The sequence below is a fragment of the Bufo bufo genome, chromosome 7 (assembly GCF_905171765.1).
Source record: "Bufo bufo chromosome 7, aBufBuf1.1, whole genome shotgun sequence".
Lineage (NCBI taxonomy): Eukaryota > Metazoa > Chordata > Amphibia > Anura > Bufonidae > Bufo > Bufo bufo.
The window spans coordinates 221,145,044-221,172,971 of record NC_053395.1 but is presented as its reverse complement, the minus strand read 5'-3'; the positions used below and the strand labels follow the sequence as shown (position 1 = coordinate 221,172,971).

Here is a 27,928-nt window from a genome sequence, read left to right as displayed (position 1 = left end):
CACGTAATCTCCGCTCCACACAGGACCTCCTCCTCCTCGGTTCTCCTCTCGTCTGTTTCTCGCACCATCGCCAACAGGATTTCTCACCTGCCTCTCCCCTACTTTGAAATTCGCTACCCCAGCACATCAGACTCTGACCCCAACATCCAAACCTTCAAAACTAACCTGAAAACTCAGTTCTTCAGGAAAACCTACCACCTGCAATGAGCATGCTGCCACCACACAACCAGAAGAGCAGCTTTAGAGGGATTCTGTCACCAGGATTAACGATATAGCGATATTTATATGTGCCCATGCGCCGGCTCCCTCGTTGAAGCTGGTGCCAGTAGTCCGCACAGGCGCAGACTACAGTGTCCACTGCGCCTGCGCGAGAAGAACTGACGTCAGGGATAGTGGAGGGAATAAATTAAGTGGTAGGCGGTGCTGGGCTCCGGATGGATGGGCGCGGCTGGGCTCCAACATATCGTGGGACAACCCCTTGGGCTCCTGACAGAGGTAATTTACATATCAATAAGATCACACACAGAGCATAAACAGTGGGATCGTTTTAAACACTGCATGGAGACTAATGGGCACATATAAATATCGCTATCCCTTTAACCCTCACCTACTGCGTTCTTCCTCCTTCACTTGTAGATTGTAAGCTCTTGCGAGCCAAGTCCTCTCCCCTGCTGTACCAGTCTGTTACTAAGTTCATTGTACTTGTATTGTTCTATATTATGTGTGTATTGTGTATGTATCCCCCCTCTTTGAGGTACAGCGCCATGGAATTAATGGCTCTTTCAAATAAATAATAATAATACTCCAGAGCTGCACTCACTATTCTGCTGGTGGAGGTATTTTCTCTCTGTTTTCTGTGCAGTTAAATTCTATCTATTCCCCCTGTTATCACCCAATGAGCTCCCTGTAATGTTCTTTTATTAAATTCCTTTATAAAATAAAATATCCCTTTAAAAATATCACTATAAATATTGCAGCAATGACTAAACAGAGGCTCCAGAAGTGTCCGTGCTCCGCATACATCCCAGCTCTATATCCACCACAGGAGGCGCCGTCAGAAGTTTGTCATCCTCTCCTTCCGCAATTGCTATGGACTTAGTTGGTGGAGGGCACAGCTGGGTGAATGGATATGTGGCTGGTAAGCGGCATGCCAGTACAGGAGGGAGTTCATAAGTCTGTGCCAGCTCGCCTTCCTGATTCTTGTGCGTCTCTTCTTTGAATGACAAGTCCCATGCAGAGACATTTGACTGCAGACCTCGTTCCTTCAAGGTTCCTAGACATAAGAGAATGAAACAACAGTCTATAATACATTGTATCATTATAAACGGACATGTGGGGGAGCTGCAACAATGTAGCCAGTGGGAAAAGAGAAAAAAAAAAAAGCAGAGAAAAAGAAATAAAATGAGGCAAATTGCAAATAGTTTTGATCAGAAATTTCCTACCGTTTGGTGTCTATACCTCCTGTGTAGACCTATGTGTTTCCATAGTTACAGACTACAAACAAAGTGTGTGTAGTCGGATTCTGTAGTCTGACTTCCTTAGAATTAAAATGTCTCAAGAACAGAGAATTGCAGAACTTATTGGATCTTCAGTTCCTCTCACCTTCTACTGTGTTGTCCAGAATAAATGAGAATAACCCCCCCAGGAATATAGGAGTGGTGAGAAGTGACAGAAGGAGCATATCCAGCGCAGGCCAGCCTGGAGAGGAAAAGAAGGAACATAAGTATTTGTCCATGACGGGCCGCAGGTCACACTGACTTTAATGGCACAGGACGGCTGGCCTTCCTCTATTTACCTGTGTCCAGGTTTGTTGGCACGGCATTAAGCCAGCGTGGAACCAGTAAAGCCATGAACATGGTGAAGCCTACAATGAAGATGTTTCTTCCTGAGTCTATGTCTGCATACTGGAAGAAGGAAACTCCGCCACCCACTGCCATAGAGAATGTCAGAGAAAGGGTGCCTCCTGCAGAGAAAGTCAGAACTTGAAGTGAGCCTGAGATCTGTAACACAACCCATGGACCCCCATCATAAAAAAATAATAGCATGGTTCTCTGAGAGAATATCACACCGACTCAGCAGCACAATGTCCAAGATGCATCGCTCATACCATGGACAGCGGAAGGGATAGTCATTAGAAGCTGTGAGAGCCTCGGAGAGCAGCCAATGAGAGTAAACAGCAGTGCACACAGCTGAGCCGAGTGGCGTGAGCCAACCTGGGAACAAATGGAAAATTCAGGGTATAATACCATCCATTAGGAGCAGCACACTACATGTGCAGGGTCTGCTCTCCTGAACTTAGGTGCCCAACGGCATGGGTAGGTTTAGAGTAGGACCTGCCTGACTGAGACCACCTTGGCGCGGGTAGGCGGGCACAGATGTGTTTTGATCAAAATATATTGGCTGAGGGGGATTTTATCATATCAGAGTGAGGGCTTAGTCCATATATACACTGCTCATAAAAATAAAGGGAACACAAAAATAACACATCCTAGATCTGAATTAATTAAATATTCTTCTGAAATACTTTGTTCTTTATATAGTTGAATGTGCTGACAACAAAATCACACAAAAATAAAAAAATGGAAATCAAATTTTTCTACCCATGGAGGTCTGGGTTTGGAGTCGCACTCAAAATTAAAGTGGAAAAACACACTACAGGCTGATCCAACTTTGATGTAATGTCCTTAAAACAAGTCAAAATGAGGCTCAGTAGTGTGTGTGGCCTCCACGTGCCTGTATGACCTCCCTATAACGCCTGTGCATGCTCCTGATGAGGTGGCGGACGGTCTCCTGAGGGATCTCCTCCCAGACCTGGACTAAAGCATCTGCCAACTCCTGGACAGTCTGTGGTGCAACGTGACGTTGGTGGATAGAGCGAGACATGATGTCCCAGATGTGCTCAATTGGATTCAGGTCTGGGGAACGGGCGGGCCAGTCCATAGCATCAATGCCTCGTCTTGCAGGAACTGCTGACACACTCCAGCCACATGAGGTCTAGCATTGTCTTGCATTAGGAAGAACCCAGGGCCAACCGCACCAGCATATGGTCTCACAAGGGGTCTGAGGATCTCATCTCGGTACCTAATGGCAGTCAGGCTACCTCTGGCGAGCAAATGGAGGGCTGTGCGGCGCTCCAAAGAAATGCCACCCCACACCATTACTGACCCAATGCCAAACCGGTCATGCTGGAGGATGTTGCAGGCAGCAGAACGTTCTCCACGCCGTCTCCAGACTCAGTGTGCTCAGTGTGAACCTGCTTTCATCTGTGAAGAGCACAGGGCGCCAGTGGCGAATTTGCCAATCTTGGTGTTCTCTGGCAAATGCCAAACGTCCTGCACGGTGTTGGGCTGTAAGCACAACCCCCACCTGTGGACGTCGGGCCCTCATATCACCCTCATGGAGTCTGTTTCTGACCGTTTGAGCAGACACATGCACATTTGTGGCCTGCTGGAGGTCATTTTGCAGGGCTCTGGCAGTGCTCCTCCTGTTCCTCCTTGCACAAAGGCGGAGGTAGCGGTCCTGCTGCTGGGTTGTTGCCCTCCTACGGCCTCCTCCACGTCTCGTGATGTACTGGCCTGTCTCCTGGTAGTGCCTCCATGCTCTGGACACTACGCTGACAGACACAGCAAACCTTCTTGCCACAGCTCGCATTGATGTGCCATCCTGGATAAGCTGCACTACCTGAGCCACTTGTGTGGGTTGTAGACTCCGTCTCATGCTACCACTAGAGTGAAGGCACCGCCAGCATTTAAAAGTGACCAAAACATCAGCCAGGAAGCATAGGAACTGAGAAGTGGTCTGTGGTCACCACCTGCAGAACCACTCCTTTATTGGGGGTGTCTTGCTAATTGCCTATAATTTCCACCTGTTGTCTATCCCATTTGCACAACAGCATGTGAAATTGATTGTCACTCAGTGTTGCTTCCTAAGTGGACAGTTTGATTTCACAGAAGTGTGATTGACTTGGAGTTACAATGTGTTGTTTAAGTGTTCCCTTTATTTTTTTGAGCAGTGTATAATGCTTACATCTGTTGTGTTGTGCATTATTATTATTTTTTTTATAATACCGCCCATATGTACAAGAATATAAGTACTATAATACTGCTCCTATGTACATTAATATAACTACTATAATACTGCTCCTATATACAAGAATATAACTACTATAATACTGCCCCTATGTACAAGAATATAACTACTATAATACTGCCCCTATGTACAAGAATATAACTACTATAATACTGCTCCTATGTACAAGAATATAACTACTATAATACTGCCTCCTATGTACAAGAATATAACTACTATAATACTGCTCCTATGTACAAGAATATAACTACTATAATACTGCCTCCTATGTACAAGAATATAACTACTATAATACTGCTCCTATGTACAAGAATATAACTACTATAATACTGCCTCCTATGTACAAGAATATAACTACTATAATACTGCTCCTATGTACAAGAATATAACTACTATAATACTGCTCCTATGTACAAGAATATAACTGCTATAATACTGCCCCTATGTACAAGAATATAACTACTATAATACTGCTCCTATGTACAAGAATATACCTACTATAATACTGCTCCTATGTACAAGAATATAACTACTATAATACTGCTCCTATGTACAAGAATATACCTACTATAATACTGCCTCCTATGTACAAGAATATAACTACTATAATACTGCTCCTATGTACAAGAATATAACTACTATAATACTGCCTCCTATGTACAAGAATATAACTACTATAATACTGCCCCATGTACAAGAATATAACTACTATAATACTGTTCCTATGTACAAGAATATAACTACTATAATACTGCCTCCTATGTACAAGAATATAACTACTATAATACTGCTCCTATGTACAAGAATATAACTACTATAATACTGCCTCCTATGTACAAGAATATAACTACTATAATACTGCTCCTATGTACAAGAATATAACTACTATAATACTGCCTCCTATGTACAAGAATATAACTACTATAATACTGCTCCTATGTACAAGAATATAACTACTATAATACTGCTCCTATGTACAAGAATATAACTGCTATAATACTGCCCCTATGTACAAGAATATAACTACTATAATACTGCTCCTATGTACAAGAATATACCTACTATAATACTGCTCCTATGTACAAGAATATAACTACTATAATACTGCTCCTATGTACAAGAATATACCTACTATAATACTGCCTCCTATGTACAAGAATATAACTACTATAATACTGCTCCTATGTACAAGAATATAACTACTATAATACTGCCTCCTATGTACAAGAATATAACTACTATAATACTGCCCCTATGTACAAGAATATAACTACTATAATTCTGTCTCCTATGTACAAGAATATGACTACTATAATACTGCCCCATGTACAAGAATATAACTACTATAATACTGTTCCTATGTACAAGAATATAACTACTATAATACTGCCTCCTATGTACAAGAATATAACTACTATAATACTGCTCCTATGTACAAGAATATAACTACTATAATACTGCCCCTATGTACAAGAATATAACTACTATAATACTGCCTCCTATGTACAAGAATACAACTACTATAATACTGCTCCTATGTACAAGAATATAACTACTATAATACTGCCTCCTATGTACAAGAAAATAACTACTATAATACTGCCTCCTATGTACAAGAATATAACTACTATAATACTGCCCCTATGTACAGGAATATAACTACTCTAATACTGCTCCTATGTACAAGAATATAACTACTATAATACTGCCTCCTATGTACAAGAATATAACTACTATAATACTGCTCCTATGTACAAGAATATAACTACTATAATACTGCCTCCTATGTACTAAATTATAACTCCTATAATACTAGAGACGAGAATATCAGTAGGAGGCTTTTCAGTTACCTGTGTGATTCCTGTGATGCCCGAGCTGGGAATGTTGGATCCTGCTCCGCACACACTGCCTAGAACTCCAGATAAGATATTTCCGATCCCCTCCATACTAATCCCGCGATTACAGGAATGTGGTGGGAGCGGAGGACATCTCAACATCCGAGCACATAAGATGTAGCATCCTAGCGAGGACATGCAGGAGATGATGGCCATTGCTGCACCCACACCAGCCGTCTCTAGGCTCAGATGTGGCCATCCCAGGGCTCCTGTGTAGATAGTAACAGAGATGATGGGGGATGTCGTGCTCTGTGCTTCTCTGAGACAGATAGGCTTAGATACACGTCTCAGCAGACAGCATCAGACATCAAAAGCTTAGATATACCAGTTGTGCAGGCAGTATGTGAACTGGGTTGAAAACTGCCTTGCCCCTTTTGTATAAAGAACCGTACAATAATGTATTTGTTACACCGTATGTTTACTGCAGTCTACTATATCTCTCAGCACTTCACTGTGCCATGTGACTTGCATCCATGTTGATATGCCCGGTGTACTGCGCCTTTAAGGAGATGCCAGCAAGGCGATGTGCAAGGTGTGCAGAATGTGATGGATAGGGAAAACCAATATGTGATAAAAACATATTTCACCGTATATTGTAAACAGCACTGCTACCACCTAGTGGCCAATTGTATAATTATTGCTGAATTTATATTGCACAAGAACTTTTTTGTCATGTGATCTAATTTCAGGCTATACCTGGGGCACTTGTCTGTGAGATGATAAATAGCAGTGCCCTGCAGATCTGGTGTCAGAGAGAGTGTGTGTGCTGGGGAGAGGCTGCTACTGGAGACAGACCCAGCTATACTCCTGGTTTTTAGTTAGCTAGCAAGTGGATGTGTGAGGTCAAGGCATAGAGGGGACCACAGAGCGCCGCAGTGAAGAGGAAGCAAAGAAAAAATTTATATATTCCCCCCCCCCCCCCCCGGAATGATAGGAAAGCTGGAAATAATTTTAATCAGCAGGATCAACCCTACTGGGCTGGTCTGGTCTGGTTTCATGGGACTGATCCTGCTGACGGGTGCTCTTTAAAGAAGACCTTTCACTTCTCCCAACATGCCTGTTTTAATAGCTTCATACATACATTCCCCATGAAATAACAATTACCAATGCTCCAGAATTGTTTTTTACATGGGGAATGCATGAAGCTATTAAAACAGGGCGGTCAGGTCCTCTTTAAAGGGACAGTAAATATGTAACCTCTGACTGAGCCTGCACCCTCATTGACCGGCCACTACAACTATATGCTCACTGCTCCACGTGAGACTGGAACCATTAAAGGGGTTGTCTCAACTGAGACAATGGGGGCATATCGCTAGGCTATGCCTCCATTGTCTTATAGGTGCGGGTCCCTATATCGAGAACGGAGCTCCGAAAGTGGTGGAGGGCGCACTGCGCATATGCAGCAGCCTTCCACTCGTGTTATATGGGGCTGCCGTTGGGAGCCGGTCATGCGCGATGCGGGAGAGCGCTTGGTGGTAGACGGATCGGAGTCCTCCAGCCATCACTTTGCGGGGGCTCCGTTGCCAGTTTGCCCCCATTGTCTGAGATGAGACAACCCCTTTAAGCCAGTTGCCTCTTGTGAGGATTTTGTAACTGTCAAGCTTCTTGCCTCAAGTGAGACCATTAAAGCCACTGTTTTCCAGTTACATCTGTGTCCAGCGATTCCTTCCGCCGCCCTTGAGAGGGGATCCACGTTTACCCCTCGGGGGCCTGAAACAACCCTCGTAATGGCCGACTCCCCCCTCCCCACACATTCATACCTGGATATGGAAACTGAAACCATGGGGCGGGTTTGGTGAAGTTCTCCACGAGCGCAGAGATCGCCCGCTGGGGTTTCTCTGCAGCGAGTAACGATTGGTTCTGTACCAGACGGACGTCACTTGGAAACTCCACCGGATCATCAAGCCAAAAACTGCAGACGATCCAGATGCAAGAAACAGGGAGGAACATCTGTCAGAACCAGCAAAGAGACGGGGTCAGTGGGGTCTCTGATGTGGGGGATCGTTACTAGTAACCTGTGGACTTACCGAGAGCATACGGAGTACCGGGGCGTACCTCTTCTCCACCCGTCTCCAGGTATACAGAGGGAGGTGCACGCAGCGGAGGCTTTGTGACAATAGACCAGTCACTGCAATCAGGCTGCAAGAAACAAAAGTCAGAACGGAGAAGACAATGACCGCCACTAGGTGTCAGTCTATACCACGCTCCAGTGCATTGTGGGAGATGCAGCCTTTTCCATGTTCAGCTGGTGTAGAGTACCAAGAGATATCTCCTATAAAGCCCAATGGTCCAGGCTCCTTTCCAGTAGGCCACACCCGTTTCTCTCTAATCCACACCCCTTCGCCACTAAGCCCCACCCAAGCCAAAATCTTATTTATGGCTTACTTGCATCACAATTGTTTTTAAACTGAGATGCAGCATTTTGTGCTAAAAACGGTCAACATTGAGGCGCAGCCGGAGTGCCAATCTACTGTTTAGGGCTCATGGACACGACCGTATTTATTTTGCAGTCCGCAAAACACGGATCTGCAAAAAATACGGATGACGTCCGTGTGCATTACGTATTTTGCGGAACGGAACAGCCGGCCCCTAACAGTCCTATCCTTGTCCGTTATGCAGACAATAATAGGACATGTTCTATTTTTTTTGCGGACATACGGAAATGGAACGGCCACGGAGTAACTTTTTTTGGGCGGATCCATTGAAATGAATGGTTCTGCATATGGTCCGCAAAATAACCGGAACGGACATGGAAAGGAAATGCGTTCGTGTGCATGAGCCCTTTAATATGCTGAACCAGCAGATGGAAACCATGAATTCAGATGGGAAATCATAAACAGCAGCCCTGGATGAAACTGAAGTATATGACATGATGTACAGCAGCTCTGGATGTGACTGGAGTATAAGATATGATGCAACAGCAGAACTGTAAATGCAGCTCTGGATGTGACTGGAGTATAAGAAAGGATGTAGCAGTTAGAAAGGGTTTGAGCAAAGCCCCTGATGCTTTAAGCTAAAAAAGAAAATATTTTCCCTGCTCCAGTCCTCGTCACACTTTTACAGAACTGCCGTGGTGACGTGCCGTATAACTGTATGTCACCGCTGTAGTCCGTAAACAAACAGCGGGAAAAGGGTCAGCAGCACGGAGACTGGCGCTGGGGAAAATAGAGAGCATGTAATTATTTTTTATTTCAAGGTATTCAGGAGCTTTGCTCAAATTTTTTATTGCAAATGCAGCTCTGGGAGTGACTGGAGTACAAGACATGATGTAACAGTATAATTGTAAATGCAGCTTCGGGTGTTACTCCAGTATACCACCTCCTTCTCATGCTAGCAGGTAAAATCTTTTGGAATACTCACCTCAGGGAGATCCCCCAGTTGGAGGCACAGAGCATGGCCGCAGGCTTGTAACAGGAAAGTCCGATAATGGAGAGCACTGGGGCCACGACCATCGGGCCACAGAACTGCAGAATCCAGCCCCAGAGTCCAGAGACTCCGAAGAGAACCTGCAGGAGCCCAGCGACGAGCAGCGATCCCGAAACCTGCAAAAGCCGAATGTGCAGTTCTGTATCAGGGCATCTCAAGAGGGAGGGGGGTGGTTCAGGTCCTTACATAGGAGAAGTGGGCCCTTAGCAAGGATCAAACTGGGCCCCCATTATGCTGCTGGGTCTAGTCATCCAGGACAGAGGGGTCTCCATTCCCTTTCTATGACCCTTGGGATGAATCCTCCCACCTTCTTCCATGCTATCAATGCAGTTCTTCTGGGCATAGGAGCCCTGCAGAGGTTCTTACCACCCTATAGCAAAGGGCTGGGCCCCCTATGTCCAAGGGCCCCATACCGAAACTAGATTGCTGCAAGTAAATTTCATCTTTTTACTGACCTCTCTGACTGGCTGGAGGTCACACGAGATTCCTGCGCAGTGCAGCGACCCATCAGCATCTGGAAGAAGACAGTCAAGCAGCCCGATGAGATTTGTGTAGATATTCAGCCTATGCTATATTTCATTATTTCCGCAAATATTTAAATATGATGTCAAGGGCAGAAATGACTGTAAATATATCCTATATGGGAGTGGTCTCCAACCTGTAGCTGTCGGGGCATGCTGGGAGTTGTAGTTGGACAGCCCCAGGCTGCAGACTGTTGCTTTATAGTAAGGGGATACAATGTATTCATATTGTATCTCATACTGTTACGTGTCAGGACGAGACTCACCGGCTCCAGCCGTAGTTTCATTCACATCATTGTATTTGCTGAGGATTATGGCCGGGATGAGCAGCTCGAAGGTTGGAGCCTGCACCAGGGGTAACCTGAATCATGGGAGAGGTAGCAATTAATGAAGGGCAGCTCCTAACCAATCACCACTGGTCGTCTCTGGACCTCTAAGAAGTTCTCATTGGTTCGTACACCCTAGAAGTAAAAGAATTTTCATCCTCAGGACGTGTAATTAGTGAAGTATTGAAAAATTCGATTTTGCTGCGCCAAATTTTACAAAAAAATTTGCTTTGTGACTAATTATTTTGTCACCAAGCGCACTTCTTTGCGAGTAGTGGGTGCAATGATAGGGGGCGGCGAGTGCACTGCCCCCCGTCATTGTACCCCTTAGATGCCGCGTTTATAGCCGATCACGGAATCTGACAGTAATAATACAGTGTAAAATAAAAAAAATTTAAAGCATCATAGTTACCTCCTCCATTTGATTGCCACCATCTTGATTAAAGGTCTAGCACAAAATCTCGTGTGGCCCGTGATGACATCATCACGTTGGCCGGCGCGGTCAGATCATACGTCATTTTGTGCGAGATCTTCGATCAACATGGCAGTGGCCGGCTCTTCGCACTCAAGCGGAGGAGGTAAGTATGATTTTTTTTTTTTTTTTTTTACCGCCATTCAGGTAAAAGAAATTCAGCTTTGCGGCGAATCTAATTTTCCCTGAAATTCATATCAAAGTCCATGGGATTCGCTCAACGCTACATGTAATGAACAGTTCTGCAGCTGTCCAATATACTTTAGGTTTCCATTTCTTTGTGATTTCAAGATCTCTGCTTGCTTACAGTCAATAGGACAATTGGTAATTACATATAGTACCTAAAAACCAGTCTTTACTTAATACTTACCACAGCTGAGGTTTTGTTATAGTTGTATCCAGTTTAGACAATCTTCTGTGAAGCTAAACAGTCCGGATACCTGGCTCATACAATCTACCTGCACTGACACACTGTAACTTACTGTCAGGACAGGGGATTTGTGCTGATGAAGTCACAAAAAGTAAAATCTATACAGTATACAGCTCTATATGCATATATATGCTCTATATGTTACCATGGTTACAGACTACAAACCATGTGTAGTCTGATCCTACATCTGACCAGTCCTTCTTGCAGACATATATTTAATTGATTATAAGAAGCAAAGGATCCTGCAATAATTTTACTAGACAAACAGTACAGTATTATTTATTGTCTGGAACAAAGCAGTCTCATAGATCTACATGGGTGCTGTATACATAAAACGGGGAAAAATGTTTCATCCCCTATATAAATCAGGTGCACATCTGAAACATTTGTGGACAGGTCAGCAAACAGAAAAGCATTGGCCAAGTATAACAAAAAACTATGGCTCAACAGTATTTCTAAGACCACTGGGCACCTTCATGGGCGATACTGTGTGCCACCTCTACCCTGTAATCATTGGCTGCTGGATATTCCTATGTGCCTGATGCCAAGCAGATCTCCAGTCATCAGTGTGAAGATCTAGTCGTATAGTCTACTGAGAAAGCAAGCTGGATGACACAACAACCTTTGTCTATTAGAGGGGTCACCCTGACACCAGATTCTGACATCCGGTTCACTATGCTGGACTATTGGGGACCCCACTCCATCTACTGCTGGACTGTTATCCCCTTGCTATCATTCCTTGTTACCATCCCCTCCTTCTTCCTCTATTTCACATGCAGCTTTGTATTCACAAACATCACACAAGAGGACAAGTCATTGCCTGAGAATATCAACACGCTCCTGAAATGTTCTGTGCTGCTGTTGCATCACATAGCTCCACCTGACTGTGAATCGGTGACTTCTCACTTGGCTCCATCCAATTCTGACATTGCATACTCTATATCTTTTCACATGCAGCCTTTTCCCCACTAACACCATCACATGAGAGAACAGGTCACTGCACCCAGAGGTTCCACACATCCCCTTCGCTGTGAACTCACTAAATACATAAGTCTCCACCATTTATCAACATGCCATTTTAGGTCCAAAATTCTAGACCAAATTATAACCACAGAGATACATAAAAAAAACTAATCTGTCTGCAGCCACCACTAGGGGGAGCTCAGGAGCTTACTGCATACAGATATATACAGCCATCACTAGGGGGGGGGGGGCTCAGGAGATTACTGAATACAGATATATACAGCCACAACAAGGGGAGCTCAGGAGAATACAGCATAGAGATATATACAGCCACCACTACTAGGAGGAGCTTAGGAGCTTACTGCATACAGATATGTACAGCCACCACTAGAGGGAGCTCAGGAGATTACTGCATTCAGATATATACAGCCACCACTAGAGGGAGCTCAAGAGATTACTGCATACAGATATATACAGCCACCACTAGAGGGAGCTCAGGAGATTACTGCATACAGATATATATAGCCACCACTAGAGGGAGCTCAGGAGCTTACTGCATACAGATATATGCAGCCACCACTAGAGGGAGCTCAAGAGATTACTACATACAGATATATACAGCCACCACTAGAGGGAGCTCAGGAGATTACTACATACATATATATGCAGCCACCACTAGAGGGAGCTCAAGAGATTACTACATACAGATATATACAGCCACCACTAGAGGGAGCTAAGGAGATTACTACATACATATATATGCAGCCACCACTAGAGGGAGCTCAGGAGATTACTACATACAGATATATACAGCCACCACTAGAGGGAGCTAAGGAGATTACTACATACATATATATGCAGCCACCACTAGAGGGAGCTCAGGAGATTACTACATACATATACACTGCGTGCAGAATTATTAGGCAAATGAGTATTTTGACCACATCATCCTCTTTATGCATGTTGTCTTACTCCAAGCTGTATAGGCTCGAAAGCCTACTACCAATTAAGCATATTAGGTGATGTGCATCTCTGTAATGAGAAGGGGTGTGGTCTAATGACATCAACACCCTATATCAGGTGTGCATAATTATTAGGCAACTTCCTTTCCTTTGGCAAAATGGGTCAAAAGAAGGACTTGACAGGCTCAGAAAAGTCAAAAATAGTGAGATATCTTGCAGAGGAATGCAGCACTCTTAAAATTGCAAAGCTTCTGAAGCGTGATCATCGAACAATCAAGCGTTTCATTCAAAATAGTCAACAGGGTCGCAAGAAGCGTGTGGAAAAACCAAGGCGCAAAATAACTGCCCATGAACTGAGAAAAGTCAAGCGTGCAGCTGCCAAGATGCCACTTGCCACCAGTTTGGCCATATTTCAGAGCTGCAACATCACTGGAGTGCCCAAAAGCACAAGGTGTGCAATACTCAGAGACATGGCCAAGGTAAGAAAGGCTGAAAGACGACCACCACTGAACAAGACACACAAGCTGAAACGTCAAGACTGGGCCAAGAAATATCTCAAGACTGATTTTTCTAAGGTTTTATGGACTGATGAAATGAGAGTGAGTCTTGATGGGCCAGATGGATGGGCCCGTGGCTGGATTGGTAAAGGGCAGAGAGCTCCAGTCCGACTCAGACGCCAGCAAGGTGGAGGTGGAGTACTGGTTTGGGCTGGTATCATCAAAGATAAGCTTGTGGGGCCTTTTCGGGTTGAGGATGGAGTCAAGCTCAACTCCCAGTCCTACTGCCAGTTTCTGGAAGACACCTTCTTCAAGCAGTGGTACAGGAAGAAGTCTGCATCCTTCAAGAAAAACATGATTTTCATGCAGGACAATGCTCCATCACACGCGTCCAAGTACTCCACAGCATGGCTGGCAAGAAAGGGTATAAAAGAAGAAAATCTAATGACATGGCCTCCATGTTCACCTGATCTGAACCCCATTGAGAACTTGTGGTCCATCATCAAATGTAAGATTTACAAGGAGGGAAAACAGTACACCTCTCTGAACAGTGTCTGGGAGGCTGTGGTTGCTGCTGCACGCAATGTTGATGGTGAACAGATCAAAACACTGACAGAATCAATGGATTGCAGGCTTTTGAGTGTTCTTGCAAAGAAAGGTGGCTATATTGGTCACTGATTTGTTTTTGTTTTGTTTTTGAATGTCAGAAATGTATATTTGTGAATGTTGAGATGTTATATTGGTTTCACTGGTAAAAATAAATAATTGAAATGGGTATATATTTGTTTTTTGTTAAGTTGCCTAATAATTATGCACAGTAATTGTCACCTGCACACACAGATATCCCCCTAAAATAGCTAAAACTAAAAACAAACTAAAAACTACTTCCAAAAATATTCAGCTTTGATATTAATGAGTTTTTTGGGTTCATTGAGAACATGGTTGTTGTTCAATAATAAAATTAATCCTCAAAAATACAACTTGCCTAATAATTCTGCACTCCCTGTATATGCAGCCACCACTAGAGGGAGCTCAGGAGATTACTACATACATATATATGCAGCCACCACTAGAGGGAGCTCAGGAGATGACTACATACAGATATATACAGCCACCACTAGAGGGAGCTAAGGAGATTACTACTTACATATATATGCAGCCACCACTAGAGGGAGCTCAGGAGATTACTACATACATATATATGCAGCCACCACTAGAGGGAGCTCAGGAGATTACTACATACAGATATATACAGCCACCATTAGAGGGAACTCAGGAGATTACTACATACAGATATATGCAGCCACCACTAGAGGGAGCTCAGGAGATGACTACATACAGATATATACAGCCACCACTAGAGGGAGCTCAGGAGATTACTGCATACAGATATATACAGCCACCACTAGAGGGAGCTCAGGAGATTACTACATACATATATATGCAGCCACCACTAGAGGGAGCTCAGGAGATTACTGCATACAGATATATACAGCCACCACTAGAGGGAGCTCAGGAGATTACTACATACATATATATGCAGCTACCACTAGAGGGAGCTCAGGAGATTACTGCATACAGATATATACAGCCACCACTAGAGGGAGTTTAGGAGATTACTACATACAGATATATATAACCACCACTAGAGGGAGCTCAGGAGATTACTACATACAGATATATGCAGCCACCACTAGAGGGAGCTCAGGAGATGACTACATACAGATATATACAGCCACCACTAGAGGGAGCTCAGGAGATTACTGCATACAGAAATATACAGCCACCACTAGAGGGAGCTCAGGAGATTACTGCATACAGATATATACAGCCACCACTAGAGGGTGCTCAGGAGATTACTGCATACAGATATATACAGCCACCACTAGAGGGTGCTCAGGAGATTACTGCATACAGATATATACAGCCACCACTAGAGGGAGCTCAGGAGATTACTACATCAGGGCTTGACAAATTTCCTTGGAATCTAGGAGCCAGCTAAAAAAGTTAGGAGCCAGGCGGAGCCGCGTCATAAAGCCCCCAGTAGGTGCCCGTGCCCCCATAGTGCTCCCCCCCCCCACTTTTCCATAGAGCCCCCCAATAATGCTGTATACCATGTTACATATACCGCCGCTCTGTCCCCGGACCCTATTGACTATAATGGAGACGGGGGTGGAGCTCCGGCGCAGCACGGCAGTTCGCAGTGAGAGGCCGCCGGACTAAAAAGTTGGACATGCAGTACTTTTGTCTCCGCTCCAAAATCATCTTCTGAGCGGAAACCTAACAGACCCCATTATAGTCTATGGGGGTCTATGAGGTCCGTAGGCTCCGTTCGGCTCAGTTATGAGCCGAATCCGTCCTTTCCGTTTTCCTGCTCCTATAATGGAGCAGGAGAACGGAAAGGCTGAACGCTGATGTGAACATAGCCTAACATATAGATCTCCTTGAGAAGCCAATTTGATCCTAAAGGGTTAATTCAAACTGTAATCTAAACTCTGTCCTGTCACTTTTATCTCTCTGCTCCTGTCCCTTAATCTTATCACTGCTGCAACAAAAGCATCAGCCACTGCCTCAGTGTAACCTGTTCTGGAGTCTGACTCACGGTTCTTTTAACTCAAAGAATCGAATGAGTCTCTAACTAATCGGATCTTTAGATTCTTTTAACCTGAGACTCATTTGATTCTTTCTAGACTCCCTCCTGTACTTGTGTCAGTGACCCAGAGCTGCTAGTGCTTGCCTTGCCTAAGCTCTGATTGGTTGGTGGGCAGGGAGGGGAGGGGCTGGCAGAAGCAGCTTCCACTCTAGGATCAGATTACACTCCTCCCGAGTCCCTCCCCTCCCTGCTGCCGGCGTCTCACTCTCTGCGTGTGCTGTGACGGAGCTGACTCAGACTTAGGAGCGGCTTCAAACGGTGCTGCCTCCAGACAGAACGGCAGCTCCGCACCCATCGCCCGGGCACCTTTGAAAACGGGCTGACAAATACCCAAGCGCCAGGACTAAATTCCTGGTCGCCATGGCGACCTGGCGCCTGGGATTTGTTGAGCCCTGTACTACATACATATATATGCAGCCACCACTAGAGGGAGCTCAGGAGATTACTGCATACAGATATATACAGCCACCACTAGAGGGTTGCTCAGGAGATTACTGCATACAGATATATACAGCCACCACTAGAGGGAGCTCAGGAGATTACTACATACAGATATATACAGCCACCACTAGAGGGAGCTCAGGAGATTACTGCATACAGATATATACAGCCACCACTAGAGGGAGCTCAGGAGATTACTGCATACAGATATATACAGCCACCACTAGAGGGAGCTCAGGAGATTACTGCATACAGATATATACAGCCACCACTAGAGGGAGCTCAGGAGATTACTACATACAGATATATACAGCCACCACTAGAGGGAGCTCAGGAGATTACTGCATACAGATATATACAGCCAAGACTAGAGGGAGCTCAGGAGATTACTACATACAGATATATACAGCCACCACTAGAGGGAGCTCAGGAGATTACTGCACACAGATATATACAACTACCACTAGAGGGAGCTCAGGAGATTAATGCATACAGATATATACAGCCACCACTAGAGGGAGCTCAGGAGCTTACTGCATACAGATATATACAGCGACCACTAGAGGGAGCTCAGGAGCTTACTGCATACAGATATATACATCCACCACTAGAGGGAGCTCAGGAGCTTACTGCATACAGATATATACAGCCACCACTAGAGGGAGCTCAGGAGATTACTACATACAGATATATACAGCCACCACTAGAGGGAGCTCAGGAGATTACTGCATACAGATATATACATCTACCACCAGAGGGAGCTCAGGAGCTTACTGCATACAGATATATACAGCCACCACTAGAGGGAGCTCAGGAGATTACTACATCAGGGCTTGACAAATTTCCTTGGAATCTAGGAGCCAGCTAAAAAAGTTAGGAGCCAGGCGGAGCCGCGTCATAAAGCCCCCAGTAGGTGCCCCCATAGTGCCCCCCCCACACTTTTCCATAGAGCCCCCCAATAATGCTGTATACCATGTTACATATACCGCTCCGTCCCCGAATCCTATTGACTATAATGGGGACGGGGGTGGAGCTCCGGCGCAGCATGGCAGTTCGCGGTGAGAGGCTGCCGGACTAAAAAGTTGGACATGCAGTACTTTCAGTCCGGCGGCCTTTCACCATGCACTGCCGTGCTGCGCCAGAGCTCTGCCCTCATTATAGTCAATAGGGACGGAGCGGTGGTCCGGCGAAACAGCGGAAGGACGGATCCGACAGGGTAAACAGCCTGCCGGATCCGTCCTGCCGCAAGTGTGAAAGTACCCTTAGTTATATAGCTACTGAATGAGATAGAAGAAGGGATGCCTTTAACATATAGATCTCCTTGAGAAGCCAATTTGATCCTAAAGGGTTAATTCAAACTGTAATCTAAACTCTGTCCTGTCACTTTTATCTCTCTGCTCCTGTCCCTTAATCTTATCACTGCTGCAACAAAAGCATCAGCCACTGCCTCAGTGTAACCTGTTCTGGAGTCTGACTCACGGTTCTTTTAACTCAAAGAATCGAATGAGTCTCTAACTAATCGGATCTTTAGATTCTTTTAACCTGAGACTCATTTGATTCTTTCTAGACTCCCTCCTGTACTTGTGTCAGTGACCCAGAGCTGCTAGTGCTTGCCTTGCCTAAGCTCTGATTGGTTGGTGGGCGGGGAGGGGAGGGGCTGGCAGAAGCAGCTTCCACTCTAGGATCAGATTACACTCCTCCCGAGTCCCTCCCCTCCCTGCTGCCGGCGTCTCACTCTCTGCGTGTGCTGTGACGGAGCTGACTCAGACTTAGGAGCGGCTTCAAACGGTGCTGCCTCCAGACAGAACGGCAGCTCCGCACCCATCGCCCGGGCACCTTTGAAAACGGGCTGACAAATACCCAAGCGCCAGGACTAAATTCCTGGTCGCCATGGCGACCTGGCGCCTGGGATTTGTTGAGCCCTGTACTACAAACATATATATGCAGCCACCACTAGAGGGAGCTCAGGAGATTACTGCATACAGATATATACAGCCACCACTAGAGGGTTGCTCAGGAGATTACTGCATACAGATATATACAGCCACCACTAGAGGGAGCTCAGGAGATTACTACATACAGATATATACAGCCACCACTAGAGGGAGCTCAGGAGATTACTGCATACAGATATATACAGCCACCACTAGAGGGAGCTCAGGAGATTACTGCATACAGATATATACAGCCACCACTAGAGGGAGCTCAGGAGATTACTGCATACAGATATATACAGCCACCACTAGAGGGAGCTCAGGAGATTACTACATACAGATATATACAGCCACCACTAGAGGGAGCTCAGGAGATTACTGCATACAGATATATACAGCCAAGACTAGAGGGAGCTCAGGAGATTACTACATACAGATATATGCAGCCACCACTAGAGGGAGCTCAGGAGATTACTACATACAGGTATATACAGCCACCACTAGAGGGAGCTCAGGAGATTACTACATACAGATATATACAGCCACCAGTAGAGGGAGATCAGGAGATTACTACATACAGATATATACATCCACCACTAGAGGGAGCTCTGGAGATTACTACATACAGATATATACAGACACCACTAGAGGGAGCTCAGGAGATTACTGCATACAGATATATACATCCACCACTAGGGGGAGCTCAGGAGATTACTACATACAGATATATACAGCCAAGACTAGAGGGAGCTCAGGAGATTACTACATACAGATATATACAGCCACCACTAGAGGGAGCTCAGGAGATTACTGCACACAGATATATACAACTACCACTAGAGGGAGCTCAGGAGATTAATGCATACAGATATATACAGCCACCACTAGAGGGAGCTCAGGAGCTTACTGCATACAGATATATACAGCGACCACTAGAGGGAGCTCAGGAGCTTACTGCATACAGATATATACATCCACCACTAGAGGGAGCTCAGGAGCTTACTGCATACAGATATATACAGCCACCACTAGAGGGAGCTCAGGAGATTACTACATACAGATATATACAGCCACCACTAGAGGGAGCTCAGGAGATTACTGCATACAGATATATACATCTACCACCAGAGGGAGCTCAGGAGATTACTGCATACAGATATATACAGCCACCACTAGAGGGAGCTCTGGAGATTACTACATACAGATATATACAGCCACCACTAGAGGGAGCTCAGGAGCTTACTACATACAGATATATACAGCCACCACTAGAGGGAGCTCAGGAGATTACTACATCAGGGCTTGACAAATTTCCTTGGAATCTAGGAGCCAGCTAAAAAAGTTAGGAGCCAGGCGGAGCCGCGTCATAAAGCCCCCAGTAGGTGCCCCCATAGTGCCCCCCCCCCCCACACTTTTCCATAGAGCCCCCCAATAATGCTGTATACCATGTTACATATACCGCTCCGTCCCCGAATCCTATTGACTATAATGGGGACGGGGGTGGAGCTCCGGCGCAGCATGGCAGTTCGCGGTGAGAGGCTGCCGGACTAAAAAGTTGGACATGCAGTACTTTCAGTCCGGCGGCCTTTCACCATGCACTGCCGTGCTGCGCCAGAGCTCTGCCCCCATTATAGTCAATAGGGACGGAGCGGTGGTCCGGCGAAACAGCGGAAGGACGGATCCGACAGGGTAAACAGCCTGCCGGATCCGTCCTGCCGCAAGTGTGAAAGTACCCTTAGTTATATAGCTACTGAATGAGATAGAAGAAGGGATGCCTTTAACATATAGATCTCCTTGAGAAGCCAATTTGATCCTAAAGGGTTAATTCAAACTGTAATCTAAACTCTGTCCTGTCACTTTTATCTCTCTGCTCCTGTCCCTTAATCTTATCACTGCTGCAACAAAAGCATCAGCCACTGCCTCAGTGTAACCTGTTCTGGAGTCTGACTCACGGTTCTTTTAACTCAAAGAATTGAATGAGTCTCTAACTAATCGGATCTTTCGATTCTTTTAACCTGAGACTCATCCGATTCTTTCTAGACTCCCTCCTGTACTTGTGTCAGTGACTCAGAGCTGCTAGTGCTTGCCTTGCCTAAGCTCTGATTGGTTGGTGGGCGGGGAGGGGAGGGGCTGTTAGAAGCAGCTTCCACTCTAGGATCAGATTACACTCCTCCCGAGTCCCTCCCCTCCCTGCTGCCGGCGTCTCACTCTCTGCGTGTGCTGCGACGGAGCTGACTCAGACTGAGGAGCGGCTTCAAACGGTGCTGCCTCCAGACAGAACGGCAGCTCCGCACCCATCGCCCGGGCACCTTTGAAAACGGGCTGACAAATACCCAAGCGCCAGGACTAAATTCCTGGTCGCCATGGCGACCTGGCGCCTGGGATTTGTCGAGCCCTGTACTACATACATATATATGCAGCCACCACTAGAGGGAGCTCAGGAGATTACTGCATACAGATATATACAGCCACCACTAGAGGGAGCTCAGGAGATTACTGCATACAGATATATACAGCCACCACTAGAGGGAGCTCAGGAGATTACTGCATACAGATATATACAGCCACCACTAGAGGGAGCTCAGGAGATTACTGCATACAGATATATACATCCACCACTAGAGGGAGCTCAGGAGATTACTACATACAGATATATACAGTCAAGACTAGAGGGAGCTCAGGAGATTACTACATACAGATATATGCAGCCACCACTAGAGGGAGCTCAGGAGATTACTACATACAGATATATACAGCCACCACTAGAGGGAGCTCAGGAGATTACTACATACAGATATATACAGCCACCAGTAGAGGGAGATCAGGAGATTACTACATACAGATATATACAGCCACCACTAGAGGGAGCTCAGGAGATTACTGCATACAGATATATGCAGCCACCACTAGAGGGAGCTCAGGAGATTACTACATACAGATATATACAGCCAAGACTAGAGGGAGCTCAGGAGATTACTGCATACAGATATATACAGCCACCACTAGAGGGAGCTCAGGAGATTACTGCATACAGATATATACATCCACCACTAGAGGGAGCTCAGGAGATTACTACATACAGATATATACAGTCAAGACTAGAGGGAGCTCAGGAGATTACTACATACAGATATATGCAGCCACCACTAGAGGGAGCTCAGGAGATTACTACATACAGATATATACAGCCACCACTAGAGGGAGCTCAGGAGATTACTACATACAGATATATACAGCCACCACTAGAGGGAGCTCAGGAGATTACTACATACAGATATATACAGCCAAGACTAGAGGGAGCTCAGGAGATTACTGCATACAGATATATACAGCCACCACTAGAGGGAGCTCAGGAGATTACTACATACAGATATATACAGCCAAGACTAGAGGGAGCTCAGGAGATTACTACATACAGATATATACAGCCACCACTAGAGGGAGCTCAGGAGATTAATGCATACAGATATATACAGCCACCACTAGAGGGAGCTCAGGAGCTTACTGCATACAGATATATACAGCCACCACTAGAGGGCGCTCAGGAGCTTACTGCATACAGATATATACATCCACCACTAGAGGGAGCTCAGGAGCTTACTGCATACAGATATATACAGCCACCACTAGAGGGAGCTCAGGAGATTATTGCATACAGATATATGCAGTCACCACTAGAGTGAGCTCAGGAGATTATTGCATACAGATATATACAGCCACCACTAGAGGGAGCTCAGGAGATTACTACATACAGATATATACAGCCACCACTAGAGGGAGCTCAGGAGCTTACTACATACAGATATATACAGCCACCACTAGAGGGAGCTCAGGAGATTACTGCATACAGATATATACAGCCACCACTAGAGGGAGCTCAGGAGATTACTACATACAGATATATACAGCCACCACTAGAGGGAGCTCAGGAGCTTACTGCATACAGATATATACAGCCACCACTAGAGGGAGCTCAGGAGATTACTGCATACAGATATATACATCCACCACTAGAGGGAGCTCAGGAGCTTACTGCATACAGATATATACAGCCACCACTAGAGGGAGCTCAGGAGATTACTGCATACAGATATATACATCCACCACTAGAGGGAGCTCAGGAGATTACTGCATACAGATATATACAGCCACCACTAGAGGGAGCTCTGGAGATTACTGCATACAGATATATACAGCCACCACTAGAGGGAGCTCAGGAGATGACTGCATACAGATATATACAGCCACCACTAGAGGGAGCTCAGGAGATTACTGCATACAGATATATACAGCCACCACTAGAGGGAGCTCAGGAGATTACTGCATACATATATATACTGCCACCACTAGAGGGAGCTCAGGAGATTACTGCATACAGATATATACAGCCACCACCAGAGGGAGCTCAGGAAATGACTGCATACAGATAAATACAGCCACCACTAGAGGGAGCTCAGGAGATTACTTCAGACTGTAATAATAAATATAGGACAGGTCAGGGACTTACATACGGGCCAAGTAGGTTAGGGGCCCCATATTACTGTGTATGTAAGGGGCTGAGCAAACAAATTTCATAGTTCAAATTTACAGGTGGATTTTAGAGAGACATAAAAAGCTGCCTGAGGAGCTAGTGGAGAGAAAGGGGCCCATATACTGTACATGGCCCCTCTGCTGTCTGTGCTTGCTGATGGCCAGTAGACTTTTGGCTCTCCAGTGCCCGTTGAGAGTTGTAGTTTCCTAAGGGTGTAGAACAGCCATGGGCTCTGGTGAAGCCTTTGCACAGATGTAAGGAGATTGTACTCGATATGAAATCCTTAATATATTATGTAATGTGTTGATATAAAAATCTATTTTGTATATTATACAGTATACTTATCAACAAATGACAAAACATCCTGAGCGAGTTACATGACGCTTTGTTTGTCCATAACCAGCAGCACTGGGGCACTGTTCTACTGGCGCCAAAAATAAAAAACTAGAAAAATCTTCCAAGCTCTTTGTCTGTGGAATAAAAGAGGGAGCTCCTGAGCTCCCTCTAGTAATCTCCTGAGCTCCCTCTAGTGGTGGCTGTATATATCTGTATGTAGTAATCTCCTGAGCTCCCTCTAGTGGTGGCTGTATATATCTGTATGCAGTAATCTCCTGAGCTCCCTCTAGTGGTGGCTGTATATATCTGTATGTAGTAATCTCCTGAGCTCCCTCTAGTGGTGGCTGTATATATCTGTATGCAGTAATCTCCTGAGCTCCCTCTAGTGGTGGCTGTATATATCTGTATGCAGTAATCTCCTGAGCTCCCTCTAGTGGTGGCTGTATATATCTGTATGTAGTAATCTCCTGAGCTCCCTCTAGTGGTGGCTGTATATATCTGTATGTAGTAATCTCCTGAGCTCCCTCTAGTGGTGGCTGTATATATCTGTATGTAGTAATCTCCTGAGCTCCCTCTAGTGGTGGCTGTATATACTGTATCTGTATGTAGTAATCTCCTGAGCTCCCTCTAGTGGTGGCTGTATATATCTGTCCACAACTTACTGGATGAAAGGAAACCCGCATGCAGAGGCTCTGTACTATCATAACCTAGGACTCAAGTGCCCTGATACACTGTAACAAGTCCTGCACCTGTGCAAGTTGGACATGATCATGATGGGTTTTCAGCCATTTTTAGACATGTCATTCGCTTTCATCTGCCTCCTCAACTACTGAGGGAGCGGAGAAACCACATGACTGCAGGATCAGACTACGCAGGGTTTACTTGCAGTCTGTAACCATGGAGACACATGGGTCTGGTTAGGGCTCATGCACACAAATGTATTTTCTTTCCGTGTCTGTTTATTTATTTTTGGCGTATGGAGAACCATTCATTTCAAAGGGTCCGAAAAAAATACGGAAGTTATTCTGTGTGCATTCCGTTTCTGTGTGTCCATATTTCCATCCCGCAAAAAAATAGAACATGTCCTATTATTGTCTGCATTACGGACAAGGATAGGACTGTTCTATTAGGGGCCAGATGTTCCGTTCCGCAAAATACGGAATGTATGCGGATGTCATCCGTATTTTTTGCAAATCCGTTTTTTTGCGGACCGGTTGCATGAGCCCTTATACTGTATGAGGCACTGGGTTACCCTATCCCAGATCATTGTGGCCAGGGCATCCACCATACAGTCTTACTCTATGGTAGTAGTATAATAATCTAAGGCCTCATGCACACGACCGTTCAGTTTTTTGCGGTCCGCAAACCGCGGATCCGCTAAAAACGGAAGCCGCCCGTGTGCCTTCCGCAATTTGCGGAACGGAACGGGCGGTCCATTGTAGAAATGCCTATTCTTGTCCGCAAAACGGTCAAGAATAGGACATGCTATATTTTTTTTGCGGGACCACGGAACGGAGCAACGGATGTGCTGTCCGCATCTTTTGCGGCCCCATTGAAGTGAATGGGTCCGCACCCGAGCCGCAAAAACTGCGGCTCCGATGCGGACCAGAACTACGGTCGTGTGCATAAGGCCTAACCCTGTATTCTGTGGGTGCTAATGGACCTCAACTGGTGCTATTAACATGTTCCTAAGACAAAGTTAAAGGGGAAAACACCTGTTTAAATGCTACTTAATGATGTACAGGCCTCATCACTGTCTGTACCTACCTTAGGCTACATTCACACATAGCAGAAGCGTTACATTTGTGCAAAGTGGAAAAGTTGAAGAGATTTTAGCAGATCTCTTCTAAACATTGTGGATTTCAGCCTTTTGCAATGCTTAGGGTGAACTCCATGTTAAATCTGGGGGGAAGGGGGGGATCACTGAGGAATATAAGGCGTTATCCACAGCAGATTTCTGTTCCTAATGGGGGTCCTAGTCCCCACAAATCCCCCTCTCAGGCCTTCAGGAGAAACCATTGAATTAATAACATCATTTCTGCAGCCACTAGGGGGAGCTCACTGCACATAAATTTCTGATTGAGTTCACTGGAGCTGCATGAATCACTGTGCAGTGAGCTCCCCCTGGTGGAGGCTGCAGGTAGCCAGAATCATATTATTTTGCTCAATCGTTATATGAAAGGAAGCAGAGGATTTGGAGCGGTTTGTCGAAAAAAAAACCTTATAACAATTCAGAACTTAATGAGTTTAAATAAGTCTAAATTATAGGTTCACTTTCCACTAGCCTCCCATCAACATAGACCACTTGACTTACCCAGTAACCACCCTATGTAAAAAAAAAAAACATGTATGTACAGTACAGACCAAAAGTTTGGACACACCTTCTCATTCAAAGAGTTTTCTTTATTTTCATGACTATGAAGGCATCAAAACTATGAATTAACACATGTGGAATTATATACATAACAAACATGTGTGAAACAACTGAAAATATGTCATATTCTAGGTTCTTCAAAGTAGCCACCTTTTGCTTTAATTACTGCTTTGCACACTCTTGGCATTCTCTTGATGAGCTTCAAGAGGTAGTCCCCTGAAATGGTCTTCCAACAGTCTTGAAGGAGTTCCCAGAGATGCTTAGCACTTGTTGGCCCTTTTGCCTTTACTCTGCGGTCCAGCTCACCCCAAACCATCTCGATTGGGTTCAGGTCCGGTGACTGTGGAGGACAGGTCATCTGGCGCAGCACCCCATCACTCTCCTTCATGGTCAAATAGCCCTTACTTTCAAAGTTTTCCCAATTTTTCGGCTGACTGACTGACCTTCATTTCTTAAAGTAATGATGGCCACTCGTTTTTCTTTACTTAGCTGCTTTTTTCTTGCCATAATACAAATTCTAACAGTCTATTCAGTAGGACTATCAGCTGTGTATCCACCTGACTTCTCCTCAATGTTACTGATGGTCCCAACCCCATTTATAAGGCAAGAAATCCCACTTATTAAACCTGACAGGGCACATCTGTGAAGTGAAAACCATTTCAGGGGACTACCTCTTGAAGCTCATCAAGAGAATGCCAAGAGTGTGCAAAGCAGTAATCAAAGCAAAAGGTGGCTACTTTGAAGAACCTAGAATATGACATATTTTCAGTTGTTTCACACTTGTTTGTTATGTATATAATTCCACATGTGTTAATTCATAGTTTTGATGCCTTCATAGTCATGAAAATAAAGAAAACTCTTTGAATGAGAAGGTGTGTCCAAACTTTCGGTCTGTACTGTACATGCAAAGTGAGTATAATAGGGGAAGGGGATGTATACATACTCACTATCTGCAAGCAGAGATTTTGAAAAACATACTAGAAATTTTAGATCCAAGACAATACCTTGTTCCCAGACTGCTTTGTAAGCTGGTGCTGATCCCGCAGATGAAGAGGCTCCGGGCCAATAAACGACTCTGATCTTGGGGTGTCAGCGGACGATGCTGCAGGAAGAGGCTGTGGCAGGTACACAGCAGAGACGTCTGGACCAAAAGGTGCTGGAGGGCGGAAGCGTAAAAATAATTGGGGTAGCAGTCATCCACTCATTAAAGCTATTGATCTCCACCCCATAGCTCGCCAGCTGTTGCAAAACTACAACTCCCAGCAGGCTCTGGCGTGCTGGGAGTTGTAGTTTTCAAACGGTTGGAAAGCAGAAGATCTAAGGCAAAGGTCACGGTTAATAACCAGAGTAATGTCTGAGGAGCCTTCACTTACTTGAAGTGCAAAGAAGACGCTGAGCAGCCAAGGTGGGGTCTCATGAGGTCGATAGGAAGATTGACGGGTACTTTGGGTCCCACAGCAGAGCACAGACATCTCGGTCCCAGGTCGTAGCAGCTTCTAAGGAGTCATTGAGGAACAGCTGAGCCCACCATTTCCTCTGGGTATGAGGAGGGTCATAGGGACAAGACAGGCCAAATGTTCAGGGCAACCTTTGTCTGTTCCTTGTAGACCCATCCCCTGTCAACCATTAACCTTGGTGTTCCACTTGCTTGCTCCAGGGTTTTCCAATAACCCGAATCTCTCGTGCAAGGAGCGTGGCTCTAGGAACTCAGGATATGATGATTTAATCGTTTTTACAAGAAATTCACCAAGCATCAGTGAGTTCGCAAAGCATCCATGGTGTCTTACCTAAGCGACCTGCAGGCTAGGAGATACTACGCTGACCAGTGGAGCAAGCATTTTCCATAGAGCTTCATTGGTGGCTTATCATGGGTGTGATGATCCAGGACAGGATATTGGAGGATCTCCAGAGCAGCAATTCTCAGATAATCAATCCTAATCCAGGACCAGATTGTAACAAGGACAAAGGGGGCAAATGCCCCAGCAACCTCAGCAGCATCATCTCCAATCTAGAGTCTTAATGGAGATCACAGTAAAATCTGTGACATTATCACCGTAATCATCATTAGAGAATCATAT

At 45.2% G+C, this 27,928-nt stretch overlaps 1 protein-coding gene across 1 annotated transcript; it reads right to left on the bottom strand.

Annotated features, from left to right (window-relative positions):
• Positions 1-901: 901 nt before the first annotated feature.
• On the bottom strand, positions 902-27,928 carry SLC23A3 (solute carrier family 23 member 3). Its single transcript, XM_040441309.1, has 12 exons — positions 27,224-27,928; positions 26,855-27,006; positions 10,198-10,292; positions 9,866-9,924; positions 9,345-9,526; positions 8,012-8,123; positions 7,745-7,934; positions 5,940-6,193; positions 2,108-2,213; positions 1,796-1,963; positions 1,603-1,698; positions 902-1,273 (listed from the first exon to the last, which is right to left on the bottom strand). Exons 1-12 carry the CDS (start codon positions 27,320-27,322, stop codon positions 984-986), a joined length of 1,803 nt encoding a protein of 600 aa, XP_040297243.1. The 5' UTR covers positions 27,323-27,928; the 3' UTR covers positions 902-983.

Coding starts and splice junctions, on each gene's coding strand:
- SLC23A3 (XM_040441309.1), bottom strand. CDS start 27,322: ATGTCTGTGCTCTGCTGTGGGACCCAAAGTACCCGTCAATCTTCCTAT. Junction 6,194..7,744: donor GTTTCAGTTTCCATATCCAG/GTATGAATGTGT, acceptor CTATCTACACAG/GAGCCCTGGGATGGCCACAT. Junction 1,964..2,107: donor TATCCCTTCCGCTGTCCATG/GTATGAGCGATG, acceptor CTTTCTCTGCAG/GAGGCACCCTTTCTCTGACA.